Source organism: Girardinichthys multiradiatus, chromosome 5 (genome assembly GCF_021462225.1).
Source record: "Girardinichthys multiradiatus isolate DD_20200921_A chromosome 5, DD_fGirMul_XY1, whole genome shotgun sequence".
In the NCBI taxonomy this organism is placed as follows: domain Eukaryota; kingdom Metazoa; phylum Chordata; class Actinopteri; order Cyprinodontiformes; family Goodeidae; genus Girardinichthys; species Girardinichthys multiradiatus.
In genome coordinates this window covers 34,764,246-34,789,960 of record NC_061798.1, presented here as the reverse complement: position 1 = coordinate 34,789,960, position 25,715 = coordinate 34,764,246, and the positions used below count along the sequence as shown (strand labels likewise).

At 36.8% G+C, this 25,715-nt stretch overlaps 2 protein-coding genes and 1 pseudogene across 2 annotated transcripts; 2 read left to right on the top strand and 1 right to left on the bottom strand.

Annotated features, from left to right (window-relative positions):
- Positions 1-156: 156 nt before the first annotated feature.
- Positions 157-10,482, bottom strand: ftr84 (finTRIM family, member 84). Its single transcript, XM_047366358.1, has 7 exons — positions 9,834-10,482; positions 4,946-5,041; positions 4,605-4,838; positions 4,171-4,327; positions 4,027-4,083; positions 3,876-3,929; positions 157-2,907 (listed from the first exon to the last, which is right to left on the bottom strand). The coding sequence occupies exons 1-7, from the start codon at positions 10,395-10,397 to the stop codon at positions 2,363-2,365; spliced, it is 1,707 nt and encodes a 568-aa protein (XP_047222314.1). The 5' UTR covers positions 10,398-10,482; the 3' UTR covers positions 157-2,362.
- A 4,972-nt stretch (positions 10,483-15,454) lies between these two features.
- On the top strand, positions 15,455-20,053 carry tppp2 (tubulin polymerization-promoting protein family member 2). Its single transcript, XM_047364499.1, has 4 exons — positions 15,455-15,612; positions 17,468-17,659; positions 18,006-18,159; positions 19,494-20,053. The coding sequence occupies exons 2-4, from the start codon at positions 17,469-17,471 to the stop codon at positions 19,683-19,685; spliced, it is 537 nt and encodes a 178-aa protein (XP_047220455.1). The 5' UTR covers positions 15,455-15,612; position 17,468; the 3' UTR covers positions 19,686-20,053.
- Positions 20,054-23,021: 2,968 nt separating this feature from the next.
- LOC124867718 lies at positions 23,022-24,598 on the top strand (annotated as a pseudogene).
- The last annotated feature ends 1,117 nt before the right edge of the window (positions 24,599-25,715 follow it).

Here is a 25,715-nt window from a genome sequence, read left to right as displayed (position 1 = left end):
ATATGAAAAGGGCTTAAGCATCACTATGTAAAATCTTGGCCTTTTATTTGTGTAAATTTAGACACATCACATGAATTTGAACTTCTTTGGATCACAAAACCTGCACAGAAAAAAATAAGCCAAAAGATTGTGTAATAAGGAAGAGTAAGGAAAAAGTTGATTTCTAAATCTCCAACTGCTGTATGCAATGGCAACCACATAAATTCTACATATGAAATTACTTTTGATTTATTAAGGAAAATATACAATTCGTAGGAGCAGTAATTTTTCCTGACAAATGAACTCACTTTTTAAATTAATGTAAAAGAAAAGAATACTAAACATTTTTTGTTGAAATAAATGTTCAAAGGGTACTGTTGAAGATGATTAGTGTCAAGGGGTATTTGTAGGCATTTTGTTTAGGGAATGGGTGAACTGTCAGAAACCCCTCTGCACCAAGAACTAAACGAAGAATATGTTAGAATGTTTTTATATATGTCTGAGACGATCATCAAAGCATAGATTTTTGTTTTTTAGACAAAGTCAGGAGAAATGATAGAAATGATACAAATACAGCTAAATTAATGTTTTGTTGAGTCACTGTAAAATGTGTTTTTTAGGGGTAAACTGTATTTATGCATTTCCCTGCATCATCTAACATTTTTATTTTATTTTGTTTTGTTTTAAACTTTGGATTACAGGTAATCAAATCTGAAACTTCAAAGTTACAATTTGAAATGCATTTCTTTTACCATCAATAATATAAAGTATTTCCATAGTAAAATGTCATAATGACAGGGACAATAGAATGTTTGGTTTATTTTTTTATTCCATTTATTCATACAGCACCAGTTAAGAAAATAAAAGATCTTTAGGTATTTTCCAAGACCAAGGTGCCTAATTAATTTGCAGAAATATATACCTAAATGAATCCAGACAGTTTCATATAGATGCCATACACACAAATTCAATTGTGTAGACGCCCATTCAGTCCCAGTTATAATCCAGTCTGCAGGAATGTTACAATGTGAATAGAGCTGGTTTGATTAAATGGAGTGGGTACGATGAAGCGTTTGTCAGTTTTCTGTGTTCAGAAACACAAATCAGCCAGGCCATCGGACAGTATGTGGAAAAAATAACTTTGTAAACATGCTGTTTATTTTCATTTATTAAAGTCTCATTTAGAATTAAACATAATGATAATATACCTGGCGACACATGTTTGCTGTGACACTGATTTGCTTTGTGTTGTATCACAACTTTGTCTCATGACAAACACATCTCTGCAATCCAGATGTTCCTAATTTTTATACATTGGCAGAGAGATGGATTTTGCTCACTTGTGATAAAGGTCACAGTTTTGGCCAATCATTTAGATGTGTTTCCAATATGTTCTGGAAGGTTAAAAACAAGTAAAAGTAACTGTATTCATAAATAAATGTTTGCTGACCTCTACTGGTTCAATAACTTACTTTGTGGCCTGTGATCTATAAGAGGCTATAATGACAAAAAAACTGTGGGTATATGGGTGCAAAATGACAACCCTTGCTTGGTGTGGTATAACATAAAATAATATTGAAAACCCAAAAGAGCTAAAAGTCTCTTTTTTAATCTTGGTTTAAAATCTATTTATTTAGTAAAGTTTAAACACACACAGTACTTAGATGATCACGTCTTAGCCATGTGTCATCATTCTTAAATTTTATATAATATTTAATGAATCAATTTTTTATGCATATATCATCTACACATAGGAGATATTGCTGATAAAGTACTTATTAAAATGAGAACAGGGAAATAAAATTAAAAAAATATAGCAAAAAAGACAGCGACAAAGGATAGCTGCTGGTTTTGACTGAATAAAATGAATCTTTATCTCAAGTTCAAAATAAATATTTCAGAAGAGCTGCTGATTATTTCTTTTGATCATTCTCATCTGTTTTATGGCTTAATTTCTATCCACAACCAGCAGTTGTTATGGTGGTGTTATGGGGTGCCTTTTTCCAGCAGTCATTGGGAGAAGGTGGGTTGTACCCTGGACTGGTCTCCAGCCCATCACAGGGCAACACACATGCAACCATGCACACACACTCACAAGGACAATTTAAAGAGCTGAACATATCAGTTGATGCTTTTTGAAAATCGGTTTGAAATATAAAAGAGGGAAAAAGAGTGCATTTAACTTACAATCTAAATTCATAATTTTAAAATAAGAGATGATGCCATCTGATTTAAAAAGCTAATAAATATTGGATAAAAAATAGTTTTCTATCTATTTTCTGCATTTCATAAATAATCTTTTACAAATTATAAACAACTGTTCAAGCAATATCAAATATTCATAAATATAAGTATAGATACCTTGAACATGAATTGTGTTCTTTTAGGTAGAAGACATAGTGCTCTTCTTCAACTGGCAGAGTGTAACAGAGGAGCCAACCCCAAAACCAGCATACAGAGGCTCACTGAACTGAGCTCTGAATCTGTGGATGAGCTCCATTGTATTCGATATTGAATAGAAGGCCAAAGTATTGCCTGCACAGTCCAAGTACACACCTATTCTTGTTGCCCTGGGAGCATCAGGAAGATCTTGGTCTGATTTATTGTGCCAGGCTGAGTACCCTGAATCAGAGCAGAGGAGACTCCAGGACTTGTCGTTGTAGCCCAGAAGGCTGTGTGAATTCTTGCCCTTACGACTGATGCTCTTGTAGGCCACACCTATGGAGAACTCCCCACTCCACTCGGCCTCCCAGTAGAACTTGAAACCAGACAGAGCCTCCTTGCACAGCACCTGGGAAAAGCCATCAAAGCGTTCTGGATGGTCTGAATAAAACTGGATTGTTTTCTTTCGAGTGACTCTCTGATTTCCATCTGACAATACAAGCTCTTTGTAGACGGTGTTTGGATCAAATGACAGCTTGCACGCATCTGAGAAAAACATCCACAGCACACATTATTATTCATCTGCAACAACTCTAAATACATTAAATAATTTAAATTAAGATGTGCACTTTACTGCTTTAAAAGAAAAAAAGTATCTTTTTTTTCAATAATACTATAAAGGCCCTTGAATGTTCACATTATTTACAAGTCCAAGACAAGTCCTAAGTCTGTAATTGGTAAGTCCAAGCTAAAACTCAACTCACCCTTTCATTTCAAATCAAAGGCAATTCCACAAACAATTTTAGGTTTTTCATTGAAAATCCAAGTCACAAGTCTCTGACTGGGATTTACATTCTCACATCAAATGCTTGACATTTATAATGTCTAAACCACAGAACTGTTGAATATTATACACTAAATTGAAATTATTATCCTTAAGGCTAATTTGACAGACAAAACCTTTCCAGAACATTTAATTTAACAATTAAAATGTAGTCACTACCTGCTGTGAATTCTTTTGAAAAATGAGAAAAGTATATTTTTAATCCTGCTGGAAATAGGGTAAAAAATATACTTTTAACGTTAAATACATTTTAGTGACACCTTAACTCTTTGTCAAATTTATGAAATTTGAAGTCATTTAGTTCACAGCTTTGTTTGAAAGACATTCTTCATTATGATGTTACAACAAACGTGAACAGGTTGTCATGAGTTATTAAAAGCCCAGGGAATGTTTCTTTTACTGACATGGAATATTAGAGAACCCATATGTACTGTCATGTGATATTAGCATAAAAACAGTTATTTGGAAACACTACAGTACCTCAAAACATACATGAATTATTCAGACAAATGATCTGCACTTACTGGTTTACTCTCACTTCTCATTACATGTACGAGTCTAAAGCATGTTGAAAGTCTATGTTTTTGTAACTGAGGTATAACTTGAGTCTATGTCTAACCCTTCAGTCTTCATCATCTGTAAATTGACTGAATCATAAAGGCCCACGTACATCTCAAGAAGTCTGTTCTGGATTTTGGCTCCTGAAAATCAACGCCGGAAGGTACTGTTTATAAAGATAATAAAAGACTTTTGTTAGATATAAAGGCCTGTCATTTTTTGTTCGTAAATAGCCAAATATAACTGACCTTATTATGCCTTACCTTTCAGACGTTTGTCCCCATTTCTGGGCAAAAGTATGTACACGGTGGTTTCACTGACTGTAAGGAATGTCTACATTAGTTTGGCTTGTCGCACGAGTTTACTTCAGTTCTGGTAGTGTACAAATATTTTCTACAGAAACATACCTGTCTTGGAGATCTTACTCAGTTCCTTTTTACAGATGTCATCTAGATTTTCTTTAATCTCTATGGCAGTTCTGCTTATCTCTCCAAAGGAGAACTGAGGATTGATGAGAACTTTGGGGACCATGGCCTCCGGGGGAACACATAGGGAGGGAAAAGTCTGTATAATAAGAAAGAGTAATGACAGACTTTTGTCAAGAGCTTTGAAACAAAACTTAGATTTTTCAAGACCCAGTTTCAACCCCTAAATAACTACACTTCAAATATGAACCTATTGTGGAAATGTAAATAAAATTTTGGACTGATGAGCATCAGTAGGCTGAATCTGGTTCTTTCATACTTTGGTCCAAATGAAGGCCTGACCTGATTATTTTCTGTTAGGAGTACTTTAGTATATAAGATATATCAGCAAACAGACGTGTATGATCCTCTGACACCTGCAGAAAGTGAATGTTGTCTTCTGTTTCAAGAATCTGTCGTAGCTCTGCATCCCGGCGCTGCAACTCCATTATCTCCTGCTCAAGGCGCTCAACGTAACCCTCAGCCTGTGTCATCATTGCTTGCATGTTGGACATTATCATCTGATTGATTTCAGACTTCCAGCGCTCGACTGCCTGCAGCATTTCATGGAAGGTTTTATCACTTTCAGTCTGTGCGCGCTGGGCAGCGTTCTGGAAAGAAAAATGAGAATTTATTTTATAAGACAAGGATATTTTGAAGTCCTGTGTACAGCGGTGAAAGAGAATGTTTTTGTGTCGTTTGATAATGTCTGATTTACTTTTAGAACGTCCACATTGTGCTTGAGCTCCTGCAGCTCTTTCATCCTCTCTGAAATGATGTGCTGCACGTTGGACTGGGTGACCACCAGAACTTTCTGAAAGAAAAAATACACACCAAGAAGTTATTTCACATTACTCTAAAGACAATAAACTTTTAACCTTAAACAATAGTTTTTCTCTTTAAACTACAAAATACGATTTGCTGTTGCACTTGCAGCAGAACAAAATTCTTTAAATAGTTTGCCACTTGGTGTTTCTTGCCTTCTGGTTGTCTTTTGCCTTCTAAATTATCCCATTACGGTGAACCAACAACTGGCCAACAATTGACCCAACAGAGACCCATGCATTTTTCTTCAAATCCATAACAAATGTTGAAACATCTTTCTCAATAATCTAGCCAATGAAAGAGGAAGGGTTTTATTTTACTCCAATGCAGAGCAGGTGAAAAGGCCCTTTGCACGTACGACCCTGATGTCACATCTGCATGTGCAAAATCCGCCTTACTTTCTTCCTTTTTGAGGAACTATGACTACAAAGAAAGACAAACTTGTGTTTCAGAACCAAGTAAAACAATATCATGTGTCCCTAATTGCATGGTGTTTTCAAAATATAATGGACTTTCCATGCCTTTCCAAACGATGCTGAATTAAGAAGATGGTGGTTAATGAGTATTCGGCGTGACAGGTTCAGCGTAACACCACGCAGCAAGGTCTGCAGTCTGCATCTTACTCCAGATCAGATAATCCAGCCTAAAACTGCTGGGGGGAGAAGGACGGTAAACAAAGGAGCTGTCCTGTTATTGTTTAAATGGAACGATTACTCTATACAGCTTCCAAGACCGGGTGTCTGGGACCGAGTGAGGAGACCTGAGCCAGATAAAGCAGCAGAAGCCATGGCAGTAAATGAAAACTGTAAGTTAAAAGAAGGAATAGAAGCTTTAAAGAAAGAGTTCGAGAAACTTAAAATTCAATCTACGTTTGGATTAAAACGATTCGCAGGGTTCGAAGATTACATTCAATTCTACACAAAGTAAGCTAATACACTGCAAACTAGCTAAACTCAACACAAATTAATAGTTTAACTTAAATGTGAACAGAGGTGGGCAGTAAATGGTTACATTTACTTTGAAAAGCAAAGTACTTGTAGGATTATTTTTACTTGAGTACAGTTTTGGTTCCTCAACCCACCTCTGTTTACTTCACTCAATAAAGAACAAGGCTACCCAAAATTGCAACAGAGACTTACTTACAGTTCATGTATAGTTCATGTTTGGTCATAAGCTTTATTGTACAAAAGTTATTTTTTTTACAAATGCGGTGAACGTCATTAATCATCAGCTTGGGCAAGCCCCGCAAGCACCTTGTATAGAAAGCTATTTTCAATAGACCGGAAGTAACCCCGCAGCATATCCCTGAACACGGAAGTTGATGTGCAAAGAGCCTATTCAGGATAAATGCTTTAATAATAAAAATAAGCAAAGAACTAACAAAAATGAGGAAAAGGCATAGAGACACAGATGGGAGATACTGAGATGATTGGCAGGCACATGTGGGATGAGTGAGCTTAATTGCCAAGTGGCAATGCAAAGGGAAGGCTGAGCAACAATAGAAAACACTTAACCAATGATAAAGAACACAAGCTGTCTTTCCATTACAAATGTACGCAAAACTTTGTCGATATTCTTTACGGTTTTATCTTAAAAAGTCCCAAAATGGTCACCGAGAGTTTACATCTTTGTTTAAACCCAAACGGAATTCTAAACCAACTTTAGTTTGGGGAATCATGTGGGGGGTACTCTGGGAGTATGGGGTACCAGACCCTCTGATATGGGCTGTTAGGTCACTGTGTGAATGGTGTCAGAGCTTGGTCCGCATTGCCGGCATTAAATTGGACTCGTTTCTGGTGAGGGTTGGACTCCAGCAAGGTTGCCCTTTGTCACCGATTCTGTTCATAACTTTTATGGACAGAATTTCTAGGCGGAGCCAAAGTGTTCAGGGGATATGTTTTGGTGGCTGTAGGATTGCATCTCTGCTTTTTGCGGATGATATGATGTGGTCCTATTGGCTTCATCAGCTTATGATCTACAGCTCTCAATGGAGCAGTTCGCAGCTGGGGATGAGAATCATTGCCTCCAATTCCGAGGCCATGGTCTTGAGCCGGCAAAGGGTAGAGTGCTTTCTCCTGCCTCAAGTGGAGGAATTCAAGTATCTTGGGGTCTTGTTTACGAATGAGGGAAAAATGGAGCGGGAGATAGATAGATGGATTGGTGCTGCATCAGAAGTGATGCCGGCGCTGTACCGGTCTGTTGTGGTGAAGAGAGAGCTGAGTCAAAAAGCGAAGCTCTCAATTTACCGGTCGATCTATGTTCCTACCCTCATCCATGGTCATGAGCTTTGGGTCATGACCGAAAAAACGAGATCACGGATACAAGCGGCTGAAATGAGTTTCCTCCACGAGATAGGGTCAAAAGCTCGGTCATCCAGTACGGATTTAAAGTAGAGCCACTGCCTCTCCACGTCGAGAGGAGCCAGTTGTGGTGGCTTGGGCATCTGGTTATGATGCCTCCTGGACGCCTCCCTGGTGAAGTATTCCGGGCACGTCCCACCGGGAGGAGGCCCAGAGGAAGACACCGGACACGCTGGAGGGACTATGTTTCTCGGCTGGCCTGGGAATGCCTTCGGATTCCCCCGGACGAGCTGGCCCAAGTGGCTGGGGAGAGGGAAGTCTGGGTCTCTCTGCATAGGGTGCTGCCCCTGCGACCCGACCCCGGATAAGTTGAAGACAATGGATGGATGGAATGGATGGATGGATGGACATTTCAATTTAATTCAATTTAATTAAATCCACACAAATGTAATCCCAAGACACTTTAAAAGAAGACAGCTCCAATTTATTCACAAAAATATATAATGTGTGTAGAATTATGTTCAGTCATAGAAGGTTTCATCATAACCAGTAAGCAATAGATTTGATTTCAATGGCAAAGCTACAGGGGTTGGACAATGAAACTGAAACACCTGTAATTTTAGTGTGGGAGGTTTCATGGCTAAATTGGACCAGCCTGGTAGCCAGTCTTCATTGATTGCACATTGCACCAGTAAGAGCAGAGTGTGAAGGTTCAATTAGCAGGGTAAGAGCACAGTTTTGCTCAAAATATTGAAATGCACACATTATGGGTGACATACCAGAGTGCAAAATAGGACAAATTGTTGGTGCACGTCTTGCTGGCGCATCTGTGACCAAGACAGCAGGTCTGTGTGATGTATCAAGAGCCACGGTATCCAGGGTAATGTCAGCATACCACCAAGAAGGACGAACCACATCCAACAGGATTAACTGTGGACGCAAGAGGAAGCTGTCTAAAAGGGATGTTCGGGTGCTAACCCGGATTGTATCCAAAAACAGAAAACCACGGCTGCCCAAATCAAGGCAGAATTAAATGTGCACCTCAACTCTCCTGTTTCCACCAGAACTGTCCGTCGGGAGCTCCACAGGGTCAACATACACGGCCGGGCTGCTATAGCCAAACCTTTGGTCACTCATGCCAATGCCAAACGTCGGTTTCAATGGTGCAAGGAGCGCAAATCTTGGGCTGTGGACAATGTGAAACATGTATTGTTCTCTGATGAGTCCACCTTTACTGTTTTCCCCACATCCGGGAGCGTTACGGTGTGGAGAGGCCCCAAAGAAGCATACCACCCAGACTGTTGCATGCCCAGAATGAAGCATGGGGGTGGATCAGTGATGGTTTGGGCTGCCATATCATGGCATTCCCTTGGCCCAATACTTGTGCCAAGGACTACCGAACCATTCTTGAGGACCATGTGCATCCAATGGTTCAAACATTGTATCCTAAAGGCGGTGCTGTGTATCAGGATGACAATGCACCAATACACACAGCAAGACTGGTGAAAAATTGGTTTGATGAACATGAAAGTGAAGTTGAACATCTCCCATTGCCTGCACAGACACCAGATCTAAATATTATTGAGCCACTTTGGGGTGTTTTGGAGGAGCGAGTCAGGAAACGTTTTCCTCCACCAGTATCACGTAGTGACCTGGCCACTATCCTGCAAGAAGAATGGCTTAAAATCCCTCTGACCACTGTGCAGGACTTGTATATGTCATTCCCAAGACAAATTGACGCTGTATTGGCCGCAAAAGGAGGCCCTATACCATACTAATAAATTATTGTGGTCTAAAACCAGGTGTTTCAGTTTCATTGTCCAACCCCTGTATATATAAACATCGTTTGACTTTAGTCAATGATTTGTCTCTTTATATGCAGAATTTTGACCATTTTGTCTGAGATTAGACCAGGCTAAACTGCTTAGTCTAAGCTTAGCCTATATTTAAAATATAAAATTCAGATATTCCACAAAAAGTCTGTTGACTACGCAAACATGCAAGAAAGCATAAGCCAAATCACAAAAAGAGCTTAATTTGATTTTGTATTACAAATAAATGTAATCCTATTTTGAGTATTTTGGTAAAAACATAAATGTGTGTTGTTTCTTTTGTCTTTTTTTTATTGTATGAAAAGCAGAGAACTGCCCTGTTAGTAAAGAGTTAGCCTGGCAATCAAGAGGTCCCGAGTCAGCTAAGGTTTTTTATTTGTTTTGTGTTGCTCAAACCAATATTTGCTAAAACAGTGTATATTTAGGTGTCTAATAAAAAATCTCAAACCACTTCTAGACATTAAAAAACTTTTTACTTTTAAAACAGAATTTAAATTTAGACAGTTTTAGAAATTTAGTCTAGAACAGGGGTTGCGTTAACCGAATATTTTCCTTTTTTGACCAGATTTTTTAAACAACAACGGAAACATCTGTAGGCTGTCATTTTCAATATGAGAAACGGATTTGTCTGAAAATGGATAGAACTCACTTGTTTCTCAACACGCTCTTCTTCTGATGAGCTAATGTTGTGGTTGCGGTGCTCCCTGACAGTACACAGCACACAGATGCACATCTGGTCCGAGCGACAGAAGAGCTCCAGGCCTTTCTCATGGTGGGGGCAAATCTTCCTGTCCAGGTGGCCTGTCTCATCCACAAGCTTGTGCCTCTTGAATGTGGATGATTCATAATGAGGCCTGACATGAATTTCACAGTAGTATGCAAGGCACATCAGGCATGACTTGACGGCCTTGTTGCGGCGGCCAACGCAAAAGTCGCAGTAGGATTCACGGTGCAAGTAAGGAAAGGGAGTTAGCTCTGAAAGCTGCTGATGCTGAACATCTGGCACGTTACGTCTCAGGACAGGTCGTGGTGTGAAAGTTGCACGGCACTGAGGGCAGCTGTACACACCCATGTGGTCAAACTGATCCCAATATATCTTGATACACTCCAGGCAGTAAGTGTCACCACAGGGAATAGTGACTGGGTCCCTTAGTCCATCAGTACATAGTGGACAGAAAGAGTCTGGTGGTAATGGGAAACCTGAATCAGCCATGATCTTTAGCAAAGGTATCCTGTGAAATAAGATATGCGAATCCCAACAAGTTGTCGAAGTCTGTATGTCAGTATGTTAAAACAAACAGTCAAATGCTCCCAGTCAGAAAAAGGTCCACAAAGACTAATTAAATAGGTGCCACTGATGCTACCAGTCCTGTAAGGACACTGTGCTATTTTCTGCTGACATTTAAAGGAAAGGCTTTGTTTGCCAACAAACAGTAAGCGGATCTTTTCCCACACAACGTGTTTTTCATTTTCTGAAAGTCCTGACATTGCATCTTTCATGGAATTTACTTTTAAACATGAATGTTACCTTAACTCACAAAGTAAGGTAAAATAATCAGCAGAGGAAAATATTTTCTACATAAAACATTTAATTAGGTAACTTCTGAAACTAGTTGGCTGCACCGGCTATTACAAGGGGACAGAATACAAACGCATGTCGCACTTTTGACTTTCAAAAATCATGTATCATTTTCCTTCCACTCGAAAATGATGTACAAAATTGTGCTGTTTTTTTACATGAAATCCCAATAAAATACACAGAATTTTGTGGTTCTAACATAGCAAAAAGTCTAAAAGTTTAATGGGTTATTAATAAATTTGCAAGGTGCTGTGCATAGAAGTCAGTCTATGAGATATTCATTGTCCAAAAACCGTTTTTCATGAAGATATAAAGGTAGCACGTTGCAGGGTCTAATAGTTTGAACCAAAAGTCCTTCATAACCTTGAGCTTTCCATGTGACTGAGAAATGAATATGGTGGTGTCTGATTCCAAAACAAGCTGATCGGTTTGTCGTGAACAAAGCACATGACGTGGGTTCTCTCAGGAGCCAATGTGGATCCTAACAACAAGGTGAAACAAATCTGGATTACATAAGAGACAATAAATGAAATAAAATAAAAATAAAACAATACATTTTTCATTTGAGTCTCCTCTGAATGTTTTCTTTGACACACTAACAATTGTGTGTAAAGACTATATGGTAAGCTTTGTCATAAAGATTGACCTCACAAGAGATATCCTGGGATTCACTGTCCAGCTTTTCAGCTAATGTAGCCTGTAACTGTGAAATAAGGAAGGATTCATGGCACTGAGGGCAGCTGTACACACCTATGACATCAGATCAGAGGGTAGTTTATTGGTTACATCAATCAAATTCTTCTTTACCTTTATATACATAATTTACCTATGTACCTACAATGTGGCAAAATGTAGGCATACACACATGCTCTATAAGTACATCATCTTACATTTTTACATTACTGTCTATTGTCCTTTCTTTGAATTATACATTTTCTTGCAATAATGAAATGAATAATAAGCTTTTGCTAAATGTTTTCCACTTATTCACCTATAGAGGTTTAACATGTTTTTTCTTAAACAAATGTCAAAATCTCAAATAAAAATATCTTGTAAGACAATGTTTAAGCAACAAAAAGTGTAAGATATCAATACATATTTCACATATCTCAAAGAACATCGGTTATGTTTCAGACTTTGTTGTGGCCAATTTACATGTGTGAATGATGTTTCACGCTCACTGAACTTTTGCTTTATAAGATCAGATAGATAAATTATGACTGGGTTACCCCATGAGAAATGAATTGTTGCTGCATCATTTTGAACTATTAGCATTAAATACCTTTTTGTCTTTCCATTTATAGCATTATTCTGAAGCTGTTTGTTTAGGATCAGTGTAGAGCTGCAAATTTCATGAATTGCTTGCTACATTTTGATAAGCTAAGAGGTTGATTGAAATGTCCCATTAAGTGCCAGCTTTCTGTTATCTATGCTCTTTGTTCTATGAAAGGCTTCTCTCATCTTTTCCCAAACAAGGGAGTTCTTGTTAAAACAACAGCTGGAGAAAAAAAGAGAAAGCAACAGAGTTGAAGAGGAATAGATGGGGACAGCAGACAGATGTGTTGCAAATGTACTGGCAAAGAGGGGGGAACATAGAAGAATAACAGATATTCCTTCATAGAAAAAAGTGTTTTTATGGCTTGTATCTCAAAACCAAACATCATCTAAAAATGATGGAAAAATAACGGAAATAGAATATTTAATAACTTAGCGAGTTTATTTTGGAATTTTGAAAATACATCTAAACAATGTCTCAATGGTTCATAAGTGTTGACTATATTTAGTAGATATTTGACTTAAAGTGAAAATGATTACCATGGCTAAGTTGTAGACATATTAAGGCTTAATGAAAATCTGTTTTAGTCAAGACTGACTAGCATAAAAAAGAAGGAGCGACAGCAGCGTGTTTTTAAAGCAGGATCTCTGTCGTGATTTGACGTTGTTGTGGACCCAAATTGCAAGTCAGATGCATGATGAGAATGTATTTTAATGATGCAACTGAAACAGTTACAGGACACGAGGAAACACAAAGGACAATAGTCAACAAAATAATCCAGCGAAGATGGAACAGAACCCAGGAACTTAAATAGAGCGTAGATGTAATTAGCTACATGAAAACCAGGTGAGTACAATCAACAGAATGCAGAGCAGCTGAGGGAGAAACTAAGCAGGAAACTGAGGAAAGGTAGGCTAATGGGAAGAGAATGGATCTAAATACAAACATAAGAAGAAAACAAAAACAGAAACAGCTGTGGATCATGACACTCAGTTACTAAGGGAGTGCTTTACTAACTTATCTATTAATCAGGATACCTCTCTATTCCTAAGTAATAGCCACGTAACACCAAGACCAAGAAGCTGTTTTGTGTATGTTATTTTTTAACATGTTTATTTCCCAATGTAAATTATGAAAGTTCTTCTGCCTCGACAAGAATCTGTGATGTGTCCTCTCATTGCTATGAACAACTTAGTGGTAGAGATGTGTGTAGTATTTGGGTATAATTTTGATAATTAGGATTCTTGCTCATTCTTGCTACATTCTGTACACCTGCATAACTGCATAACGACACATATTAAAAAGCTAGATTTCATCCGTCAGTAGGGTGAAAATATGTCATGATATTTATCACAATTCTTTAGATTTTTCACCCACAAACAAAAAATAGAGTACTTTTCACACTCTCATATTATTACAGAAATATCACAAATGGAAACTAGACAACATTAGTCTCATGAGTCATAGGTGTTTTGGTTTTCTTTTGTTGGTGTTTTGATCATTTCCTTGTTATTTATTATGTTCTTGAAGTCTTGCCACATTCCTGTTAAAATTTCTGTCTTCATTTTTATTTGTTTGAAAGGTGTTTCCACATTAATATATTAATTTGTGTTAAGTTTCTTAATTTATTCACTACAGCATTTACTTTTCCTGGATTAACATGTAGCAACAGTCGACTGTTGCTTGCATTGTGTTGCTGACTTTGCAGCGATCCCTCATACTAAGCATGCAGGTAGCAACAGCAAAAAGAAAAACTCCCCTTTAACAGGAAGAAATCTCCAACAGATGCTGGCTCAGTGTGAGCGGCCATCTGCCACGACCAGCTAGGGGTTTTAAAAGATAGAGCAAACACACAAAAATAGAAACTCAGAAGCACTGATCCGGCAGTACATTTTATGTTAAAGAAAAGTAAAAAGTTAATGGCATTAGTAGCTCCTCTAGTGGCTTCATCTAGGAGAGAAACATAGCTTAACAAATAAGCTCTGAACCAGTTTTCAAGCATAAAAAAAAAAAAAAGGAAAACAGAACTGAAATACAGTGGCTAGTGTATCATCTATAGAAGAAGAACATGAAATTGTTGGCAGCAGGAGCCCAGTTGATGCCCTCCTCTGGGAAGGTGTTACAGCTACAGAAAGCCAGGCCAGATGTACTGTTGCTCCTACAAAGATAAAAAAAAAAACATAGAGAGAACACAAAATTAAAAGCTGAAATAACAGCAAACAATGCACACTTGTAGTTGTAGGAGAATGTAGCAGAAGCTGGATAAGTGGCCATTTTCATCTCCACCAGCCTAAGCCTATAGCAGCATAACTGCAGAGATAGCTCAGGATAACCTCAGCCCTCAGCCACTATAAGTATAAGATTTAGCAAAAAGAAAAGTTTTAAGCCTAGTCTTAAAACCAGACAGGTTGTCTGCCTCAGGGAATAAACCTGGTAGCTGGTTCCACAGGAGAAGAGCCTGATAACTAAAGGATCTGCCTCCAGTTCTACTTTTAGAAATTCTAAGAACCACCAATAAACCTTCAGTTTAAGTGTGAAGTGCTTTTGGGAACATATACAACAATCAAATCTCTGATATATGATGGAGCTTGATCATTAAGGGCTTTACATGTGAGAAGGAGAATTTTAAATTGTGGTCTGGATTTAATGGGGAGCCAATGAAGGGAAGCTAAAATATTAGAAATATGATATCTCTTTTTTATTTTCATCAGAACTCTTGCTGCAGAATTTTGGATCAGTTCAAAGCTTTTAATTGCTATTTGTGGACTTCCTCATCATGAAGAATTACAACTGTCCGGCCTTGAAGTAACAAATACATAAACTAAGCTGGAGGAGTGGCAGAACAACTTATGGGAATAACCTCTGTATTTGTAAATACCTGCAATCATTGTCACTTTAGCACAATCACCTTCTTTTTTTTTTTACTGAACATAAGTTATTTTATTTTATTCTATTATTCCTACATTATTTTTGCACATTTACAGGGTTCTTTGATTGCACATTTGAATTATCTGCACCCTACTTGTGTGTTACTAAGAGCTGCTGTAATAAGTTAATAACTCCATTATAAGATCAATGAAGTCTATCTTTTCTGAACTAGTTTTAACAAGATGAAGATGTCTTGAGTTCTAGTTCATTCCTTTTTGCATTTCTTTTGCATGATTTACAAACGTTTGGGTTCCTTAAAATTTAATATAAAGCTCTAAATTCCGACTATATAGATGTATTATTTTCTCATGGGCAAATTAGAGCTACATATAGCTTGAACTTTGAAATCCTGTCTGAGATGCTTTAAATCCCTCTGACAAAGTGAGTCTTTACAATGAAGCATGAAGCTAGTGAGCCTAAACGGACACTAGAGGGAGTGAGCACCTATGACGTCATTGAATGTGCTTGCCTGTACTTTCTCCCTCCTCCCATCTCAACTCCTCTCAGCCTCTCTCCACTTGCATCTCTGTATGTCGCATCTCTGAAAAATCTGGGAGTGGCAGGAAGGAGAGCCAGAGGACAAAGAGAAAGGCAGTAGTGAAGCAGCTAAATATTTACGTGGCATCACTGCATTTACAACAGCAGGTACGTTTTATGCTTCACGTTTCAGGCATCACCGATATAGCAGAAGTCCTTTTAGGAATATAATGAAAGTCAGGAAATTATCTTAAATGCTACAAACCAGCTTTGAGGCTAGTGGTTACAGGGTATGTAGAACAACTGTATACTTAATTTGTGGAGTAGTACTGAGGAATAGTGCATGCTTATTTTTAGTCTTTTTTATTAGTTTAAAAGAGATTTAGCAATATCACCAAAATGTCACATTTCTAAGCAGTGTTTATCATGATGTTTATATTTGTAGATATAGGAAGATAAGGTTAGGTGTATGATATTATTTCAATGCATGTCCTGCAGGTATGAAATTGTCCTTTACTGTAGATTCATATTTATCGGCTAATGAGACACTTTACATTAACTGTCCATTTGTTAATACTAACAGCAACTGTTATACAATTTTATTGTTTACACACACTAAACTGTAAAAGAGAAGAAGAATAAATGCACTGAACGGTTTTGTATATCTCCAGATTGAAAAGCAGAGAAACCATTTGGAAACAGACTTAATTTTATTAAATTGGCTTGAGTGCAGCTGCAGTAACACTGACATAATGACCGATGTTAGGGTTGTGTATCAGTGTATGTGTGCATAAATGGAAAGGGAAAATGAAAGTGGTCATTATGTCTGTCATTTTTCTGGCAAGCAAACAGCTAATTATTCACCAATGTTCTTATAATTTTAAGTAAGACTTGAAATTTTATAATTTATCTTTAAAAAATATAAGGCAACTTTGGGAATTTTTTTTGTGACCTTTCATGCTGAAATTGCATGGGAGATATGTGAAACACATGTACAAAAACATACATCTTTCAAATGGAAAACGTGATTTTAGAAGATTTGGGTGGTACCTTCCCTGCCTGCTTTTATGTCATTTCTAATAATAGTTTTATAAAGGTTTGAGAACTAAATCCTGACTTAGTGTGTGTTTAAATAGCGGCTTGCCATATGGATACTGCAACCCTATAATTGTGTTTTATTGTGCAGTACATATAGCATGAACTTAATACTGCTACTGGGTAATTTAGTGCAAAAGGGATGCTTTCCAGCAGAAGTCACTTAGTTAATTGCTATCATGCTGAATCCACCATTGTTTGTGGTAATTTTCAGCACCACTGTAAAAAAAGTAAAGCTGATGCTTAGGGATGTAATACATTTATGTTATTAAAGTGTTTTCAAATTATATTTTGTAATAACATGACAGGGTCAGGGTTAACACATGGAAAAATGTTCCACATGTGTGGGTGTGGCAACTAAAAGCTCATTTGAAATTAATTATAGCAAAATGTAGAACAGGTGAAAAGTATTTATCTTGCATGTGGAAATTTGTCACATGTGAAACACGTGGATAAAGATTTCACATGTGACAGCAGAAAGCACAATGACATTAATTACAGCAAAATATTTAACATAAACACATGATAAAACATTTCACATATGGAAATGATATTGTGCGGTAACATGAAATATGTGAGAAACAACCATCAAAAACCACATTGGAAAATAATTACAGTAAAATGTGTACAGTGTGAAAAATGTGTGTAAAACAGAGAAAAACTGTACACATGTAATGCATGGTTTTCATATTTTAGACATTTTACTAGAATAATGTTCACATAAGCTTTTTGTTGTTTCACATGTAATGCCATCATGTGGTAAACATTGTTGTGTTATTTCTGTACTCCAAAGCTGCTTTTACTCTTTAATTGTCTGTTAAAGTGTTCAGAGAATGTTATCATATAACTGACATGAATTTTGCATAATCAGTTAATTATTATTTAAAGGGACACTTTTCTGTAATAAAAATGTATATGCCTGTCTTAGAATGGCAGAGGGCACAGTGTCTATGGCTGAGGTGGAGACTTCCTTCCAGAAGTTTGCAGTACATGGAGACACCAAAGCGACTGGAAAAGAGATGAATGGAAAGAACTTTGCCAAGATTTGCAAAGACTGTCACATTACCGACGGCAAGAACGTCACCACTACGGATGTTGATATTGTTTTCAGCAAAGTCAAGTAAGACTGAAGCCTGGAGCAATCTTTTCAAAAATATTTATAAGTCAGTGATATGTCCCAACAAGAAAAGGCACTAAAGTCACTTTCATATTTGGTGTATACTCATGTTTATTTTTCTGAATAAATCTTCGGTATTGCAATTACTATTTCACACAGTCATAAAGACGTAAAATAGACCATTTTAATTTATTTTATTAAAAGCTATGTTTTGATCATAATTATTGTAACAACTATCCTTTTTATATAAGCAAAACATATCCCCTTATAGATTATGTTATTTATATTTATGCAGGTCTAATTTTGTCACTTTCTCTAGAAAATAACTGGCAACACTTTGTTTCCATAGGGCAAAGTCAGCTCGTGTCATTACGTTTGAGCAGTTCAACCAGGCCCTGATTGAGTTGGCTCCGAAGCGTTTTAAAGGCAAGAGCAAAGAGGAGGCTGTTCAGCAGCTCTATGGCCTCATTATTGGGAAAGAACCTGCCAATGCTGGAGTCACTGTAAGTATTAGGTCATAATCACAACAACTGTACTCTTACTTTAAATTCATAACCAGTTTGTGTGTGTGTGTGTGTGTGGGGGTGCTTATTTAACATAAAATTTGAACATTAAATTCAAACTAAAGACGTCAAAACTATTTTTTAGCAACCATTTGATCACTTCTTGTATTCTCTTTTTGTTGAATCTTTTTATTTAGCTGTTTTGCCCATGTAATGAAATTCAATTCAATTCAGTCAGTCAGTCACTCTGACTGACTAAGTTCAGTTCAGTTATATTCAATTCAGTTGTATTTATATAACGCCAATTCACAACACATGTCGTCTCAAGGCACTTCACAAAGGGTTTGTAATGGTGCGGAGTTGTTGGGCAGGTGAGATGAAACTACTGAGTGTTAGAGTTTGACCATATTAGAATGGGCTATGTGTAGGGGTACTAAGTAAAATAATAAACTGATAAAGTTTGTCCATTTAGAGCCCACTGATGGCCATTGTTGTACTAAAAACCACAAGGATTGGGATACCTCTCTCTGTCTGATTATAACCATTGGAAAAGAGAAGGGGTCGCACAGGTAGCAGAAATGGAGGGTGTGTTTGCACCTCAACCATAACTGAGCCGGTTTAGGCAAAACCTGACTCCCCCTTACTCCATCCAACAGGGAGGGATTTAAAAACAGTTGGAGAATGTTGTTTCCTGTTGCATTGTGTGAATGGTTTAAAATAGGCTAAGTCAATTCAATCAAATCATACAGATTTCAAGACAGGTACATACATTCCAATTAATCCCAACCACCAGCAGTCAGATTCAGTTATTTATTCAAATTAGATAAAAAGTCATTCTATCTATGGAAACCCAGCAGATTGCATCGAGTCAGTGACCCACAGCAGTCACTCCTCCTGGATGAGCATGTAGCGACAGTGGAGAGGAAAAATTCCCTTTTAGCAGAAAGAAACCTCCAGCAGAGCCAGGCTCAGTGTGAGCGGCCATCTGCCACAACCAACTGGGGGTTTGAGAGAACAGAGCAGAGAAGGAAAATGAAAGAATGTGTATGGGCTTTTGAGTTTTAAAACAGTATATTTATATTTTTGTTTGACCCAAAAAAATATTTCTGTTGGTTTTTGTTTGTGCTACTCATGTTATACCAGTAGATGGTGGGATTGAGTCTCACATTTAACTCAGTACATTACATATTTCTCCAACAATGTAATGCAATCAAGGTTGGCAGTGTGTTTTTCGTGTATTATTTTTGTATCTGAACGTAGTGAACTGTGAAGTTACTACCCTGCTTACTACTTTAGATTTCGCTTTACATGTTTTCTACTGTTATTGGTTTTAGAAAGTTGCAAAGGCAGCCGCAGTGGAGAGACTGACTGACTCAGCCAAGTACACCGGCTCTCACAAGGAGCGGTTTGATGACTCAGGCAAAGGGAAAGGGAAGGGTGGACGTGAGGACATTCCAGACACCAGTGGATATGTGACGGCTTATAAGGGCAGTGGCACTTTTGATGAAAAAGTAAAAAATCCATGATCCTGTTAAAATTACAAACCCCTGCACTGGCAACAGTTTAATGATGCATAGCATGTATAAATACTAATGTAATAATGTATATTTATGTCTTTTATTTTATAGGAACCAAAGATAGAACGCTTGCTTTCTAGATCAATTCGGAACCATTAATAAAAGCTCTGACATATTGTGCTGTTATGCTTAAGCTGTATTGATTTCATGAATAATTAATCATTGGTTTTGAGAAGATGCCCCACTAGCAGCCACTTTTTATATACCATGCTAAGCTTTGCTACATAAAAAAATTAAGCTTCTTTCATAATGTACTGAGAAAAGATTCTTCAAGAAAAATTGCAATAAACTTTACAGATGATGTGGTTAAAGGTGAAGAGTCTTAATGTGTTATTTTTTTCCTTTAAATAATATGTGTCATTACTGAATTTAAAATAATTAAAAGTGGTTTGTTAACTTCCAAACTAAAATGAATGACATTGTCTATATTCTTAAATAGGTATATTGTGAAAGATTGGAGTGCCCTCCAAGTGTGTTGACAGGCCTGGTAAAGAATTTCAAATACCTTAAAATTAATGCATCCTTCATTGCAGTAATACATAATCAAAAACGTTGATAAATGCAACCTTTAATTTCAGTACATTAATTTAGGAGACGGGAAAAATTATTATAATTAGTAATTAATGACTTTGAGCTGCCCTGAGGTAAAAATATGACATGACACACATGCACATTTCTTCTATCCACCTAATCTTATGGCTAAAAATAGCTATGCGCCCAAACCTGCTCATATCTTCAGCCAAAATTAATTTATTTTAAGGCCTTAACCAACCCTACCGCCATCTAGTGGCGACAATAATAGTGGAATGAACTATAGCTGTTAAAAACTGAATCTGTGATCACTCTAAATAAAAATATGATTCGAATGGCAGTTGCTATAGACATGATAATAATTCATGTAATTTGTTCAACTCTGAAATAATTTTCTATTTCCAGCAACAACTGTGAGAATAAATTTCTTTGTTGTAACAATTGTTAATAAGCTTGGGCAGTCTTGTCCTTTTAGTGTTAAACTCTCTTACTTATATATTGCTTCATTCATATCTTCTAACTGTGTGATTAATTTAATTTTGCACTGTGAGAGTGTCAGTCTGTGGAATTTCCAGCTTCATTTTAAACGCAAAAATTAACCGAGTGAGTCTGTTTCCTTGTCCTCTCATTAATCTCAAAGATCAAACATATAAACTACGTGAAAATAAATGTGTTTGAATTAGCAAAACATGTGAACAATGGCAAGTTTGTAAATGAAATACTGTTAATATTTATAGATGTTGTACCAACTAAATTAAATCAGATTGCTGTAGACAACCATGAAAAAAAAATAAAATAATTTAGTACTTGTAAATGTCTTTAAAATAGTGTTCAGACAACAATTATTGGGTTGCTTACTGGATTTGCTGTAGCCACCAAGATAAAGCTTCAAAACTAAACTTTCTCTGTGTTGCTCAAATGTGCTAAAATGGTGTAAACACAAGAAAGTAAAATCCTATTGGCTACCACACTGCAAAAAGGTAAATTTGGTTAATGTAAAGTAAAAAAAAAAAGGTGCGGTGTATCTGAAAGTTATGTCCTTAATAAATGGGACATTTTCAGCAAAAACCTTATATGGGATCTGAGAGATTTATCACATATACAATTTCATGACAAGCATTACTGCCTTTCTATGCCTGAATGACCATTACATCTATGTTAAGATACGTAACAAACAAAAATATTGTTTTGAAAATTCTGAAGTAATAACCTGCACATGAAAATGAGTGAAAATATGCCATCTATCGATTCATCCATCGTATACAGCTTTAGTTGAGGAGTAAGTTCTGGGACACAACCTAGAGATCCCTCTTCCAAACAACACTCATTTGAGGTACTCCATAGGCAATTGCAGACCAGACAAAAAATAAATTTTCTAGGTATGCCCAAGGGTCTTCTCCCAGTGGGACGTGCTTCTATGTGAAGGTAGCTTATTGAAGCCACTGGTCTCAGGGATCTTCGTCTTTTTTTCATGAACAATATCTAATGACAACAAGGTGAATGTCAGAGCATAGAAGGACCAGTAAATTGAGAACATTGCTTTTCATCAAAACTCTTTTTTTTACCACAAAAGACCGGAACAGCATCTTTATTGTTGAAGAGTAGATCTTTTCATCATTTACTCCATTCTACGATCATTCGTGAACAAAAGAGTCAACATAATTAAACTCCTTCACTTAATGCAAAAGCTGCTTCAAGTGACTCATGTTTTGAAGATGAGACACCCTCCTCTCCATGAGTGCTTTGAGACTTTTGCGCTCCTGAAAACTCCAGATGTTATGATTTTGTTGATCAGCTAATTTTATGTTTAATGTCCCAAGATTTGTTGACCTGTTGTGGCCTTTTTCGAACGTAATGACTGATTGGAAATTAAGAAGCTTCATATTTTCAGAAAAAAACTTTGAATTTAAGAAAAAATAAATAAAATAAATGCCCGACCCTTTAAATATCCTATAGAGCACACAAAAATAGAAATGTTGAGAAACAGCATAAAAGGACTACCAGTTTCACAAAATAATTGATCAAAACCCACGGTGGATCTTTGGACTCAGAGCAATCAACTCATAAGTATTTCAGTGTACCAGGCTTTAAAATAAGCCACCACCAGCCACCAGGTCACTTAAATGCATAATGATTTGTTTGTGATATAAAACTAGCATTCTGTCCTTTTTGTGCATGTACCTGACTTATTGGATTTATCGGTTTCCAACGTGTGCGGTCAGAAGCAAGGAAGTGTGTGTGTGTGTGGGTCTTTATTAGAAAGCAAAGTATATAAGTAGCAACCACTGTGCAAATCATGATCCAGCTGGTCTACACTTCCAGAGAATTGTGATTTAATATTTCAAAACGACATCTGGTTTGGAAAACTGTAAGATTTTATTTTATTTATAAAATTCAAGAATAACAACAGCTAGAGCGGGTGTGGAGTTAAATCATGATATTACTTACATAGGGTCACTACAGTGATAAATGCTGTGTTCTTGTTTGTGTAAACAGAAAATATTTTAGCAGGATTGCAAGGATGAAGACCAAAATGCAGTTTTTTGGTTGTGTTTGCTTCTTTGCTGCATGCTTCCTGCTGATCCACAGAAGGTACTTTGTTTTGTTTGGTGTTACAGTGTAAATTTTTAATTATTTCTTTAGTTTAAGTTATAGGTATGATTAATATGTATATTTACTATACCACCACTGGCAGTTTTATTCTTGAAGCAAGATTGTACGTCAAAACAGTTCTGTCTACTTGCAAATTCATGAATGACAGATTATTTCACTTTCATGGTGCGATACAATTTTTTTTTTAGATTTCCATATTGAGGCACATAACATCATTATTTTCAACTAAGTAAGTAAGGCGAATAAAACTTCATTCTTTCTAGATTGGTGGCCCCTTCATTACACACGATGATCAGCCCTTCCCACTGAACATGGCTTAAAATTCTGTTGATGACATGTACTCTACCTGCGCTACAGAGATGGAAGCAAAGGTCAACAAAATTTTCTTCAAAAATGAAATAAAAAATCTGTTATTTAAAAATGCATGGACACAAGAGGAATATAAAACAAAGAGAGAATGAAGATGGGGATCTAACAATAAATCACATGCAAGCAATTTGCACTTAAACAGCTGGAGGAAAGGCAGAGTTCCATAAGCCATTCAATAAAGCAGTCAGGACCAAAAGAAAACAGTACGCAAATTCCTTTCCATTCCATTCTTTCCATTTCTGGTTGACCAGGGCTATACAGATCCTCAATGAGAACAAAGGTTATAAAATAACTTTTTGCAGAACCAATGTTAAGTTCATTGTCAACACGAACAAAGAGATTCGGTTTGGTATGTTTACCTCCACCTCTAAGTCATCAGAACATTATAGGTTTGGTAAAACTACATGCTTTAATATTACAGTCTGTCATGGTGCTTATTTGAAAACATTTCCAGATCTCGGAGACAAAGAGCAAGAGGTGCTCGTACCACCTTATGAGAAGTTCAAAATAATCAACAAAGATAAAACTGAAGGACTTGCAGACTGTGACACTGTTTATGTTTTGAACAGTACTGGCTTCCAAAGCAATCTTAACTGCTCAATTGCAAAACAACTACTTTTGTGATTTTTGTTATCTTTTAACCTATAACCGTGCAGCCATACATTTTCATCTCCTCCTGAACTTATACATGACTGATCTTTAAAGAGAATATTCAGATTTACACTCCTCACTTCCTCGCTTAGAGTAAACCCACAGACATTTGGACAGTAACGTAAAGCTAATAGCAAGTTAAATAGAGGTTACAAAGTTGGCTTTTGCCATCTTAAAATATCTACAATATTTTATCCACAATATTTTTCAAATGAAACACTTAAGTTCAACCTGGTTGAGAAACTGTCAGAGGCCACACCAAATTAGTGTAAAGATTAGTCAAACAATTTTTACTTTTTTCATCAAAAAGTCTTTCCAAAACTCTTATTTGTGTTTATTTGAGGTTAAGATTTTCAGAATGCTGTCTCCTAAGGATAAGATATTGACTGCTTACAGCTTCCCTTCACATTCCCACATAAAACCATTTAACTGCTGCAAACAAAAATTGTCAAGGGTTTGTTTAGAAAACAGCTTTTTATCACTGTTTTGTTTAAGTGTTAGCATTTCTACTGGAAGCATATACTGTTTTTTCCTTTATTCTGTATGAGATCGATAAATATGTTCATATGTTTTAACGTGTTTTGTTTCTTTATTGCATGTCAGGACTGTATACATTATATTCACAAATGCTATGTCTTAGAAGCAGGATTTTATGTAATGTTTGTATAATAATACATGAATACATGAATATAACTGAATATTCTGGAGTATCTTAAATTTTCACCACAGCTTGTGATTTAAAAAAGAGTGTGTGTTTTCACAGGAGCTACGATATGTTTCCATCGCAAGTGTCACTTACTTAAAAAAAAAAAAAAAGTAAATGTCAAGAAAATGACAAAACATTCACTTATTGGCAGATGTTAGAATCTATCTGTTTGGACTAAGTGATGAAGAGTTTGTTTTAACTCATAACTGAGTACCAAAAAGTATTTGAGCTGACCTAGATTGATCCTCAAACATGTTACCCAGACAACTGTCCTTTAAAGTGACAGTATGGTTTACATGTTTGAAGCCTGGCAGTGGGAAGTACTTCCTTCTTGTTTTTTTATTTAATTATTTAAAGTTTTTGATTGCTTAGACCAACCGGTAAATCGAGAGCTTCGCTTTTCGGCTCAGCTCTCTCTTCACCACAACGGACCGGCACAGTGCCCCCATTACTGTGGCAGCCGCACCGATCCGTCTGTCGCTCTCCCGCTCCATTCTTCCCTCACTCATGAACAAGACCCCGAGATACTTGAACTCCTCCACTTGAGGCAGGAACTCCCCTCCAACCTGAAGAGAAGTCAAGTCAAGTTTATTTATATAGCGCTTTTCAGCGACAAGGCACTCAAGGCGCTGTACACAAGGAAAAACATGACAATGATACAGAAGATCAAACAACAGAGGTAATTAAAAAAAAAATTAAAATAAAATAAAGAGAATAGAATGATTGATAAGAAAATGAAAGGAAAATTGGACTGAAAACGTAACTAATAATGTTTAGATGGCACAGTCAAAGGCCACTCTAAACAATTAAGTTTTTAATCTTGATTTAAAGCAATTTAGGGTTTCTGCACTTTTAGAGTTTTCCAGTTTATTCCAGAGTAGTGGAGCATAAGAACTAAAAGCTGCTTCTCCATGTTCGGTTCTGGTTCTGCGTATGCAGAGTAGATTTGAGCCAGAAGACCTGAGAGGTCTGGGTGGTTGATACACTGACAACAAGTCTGTAATGTATTTTGGTGCTAAGCCATTCAGTGATTTATAGACTAACAGAAGTATTTTAAAGTCTATTCTCTGAGCTACAGGGAGCCAGTGTAGGGACTTTAGAACCGGGGT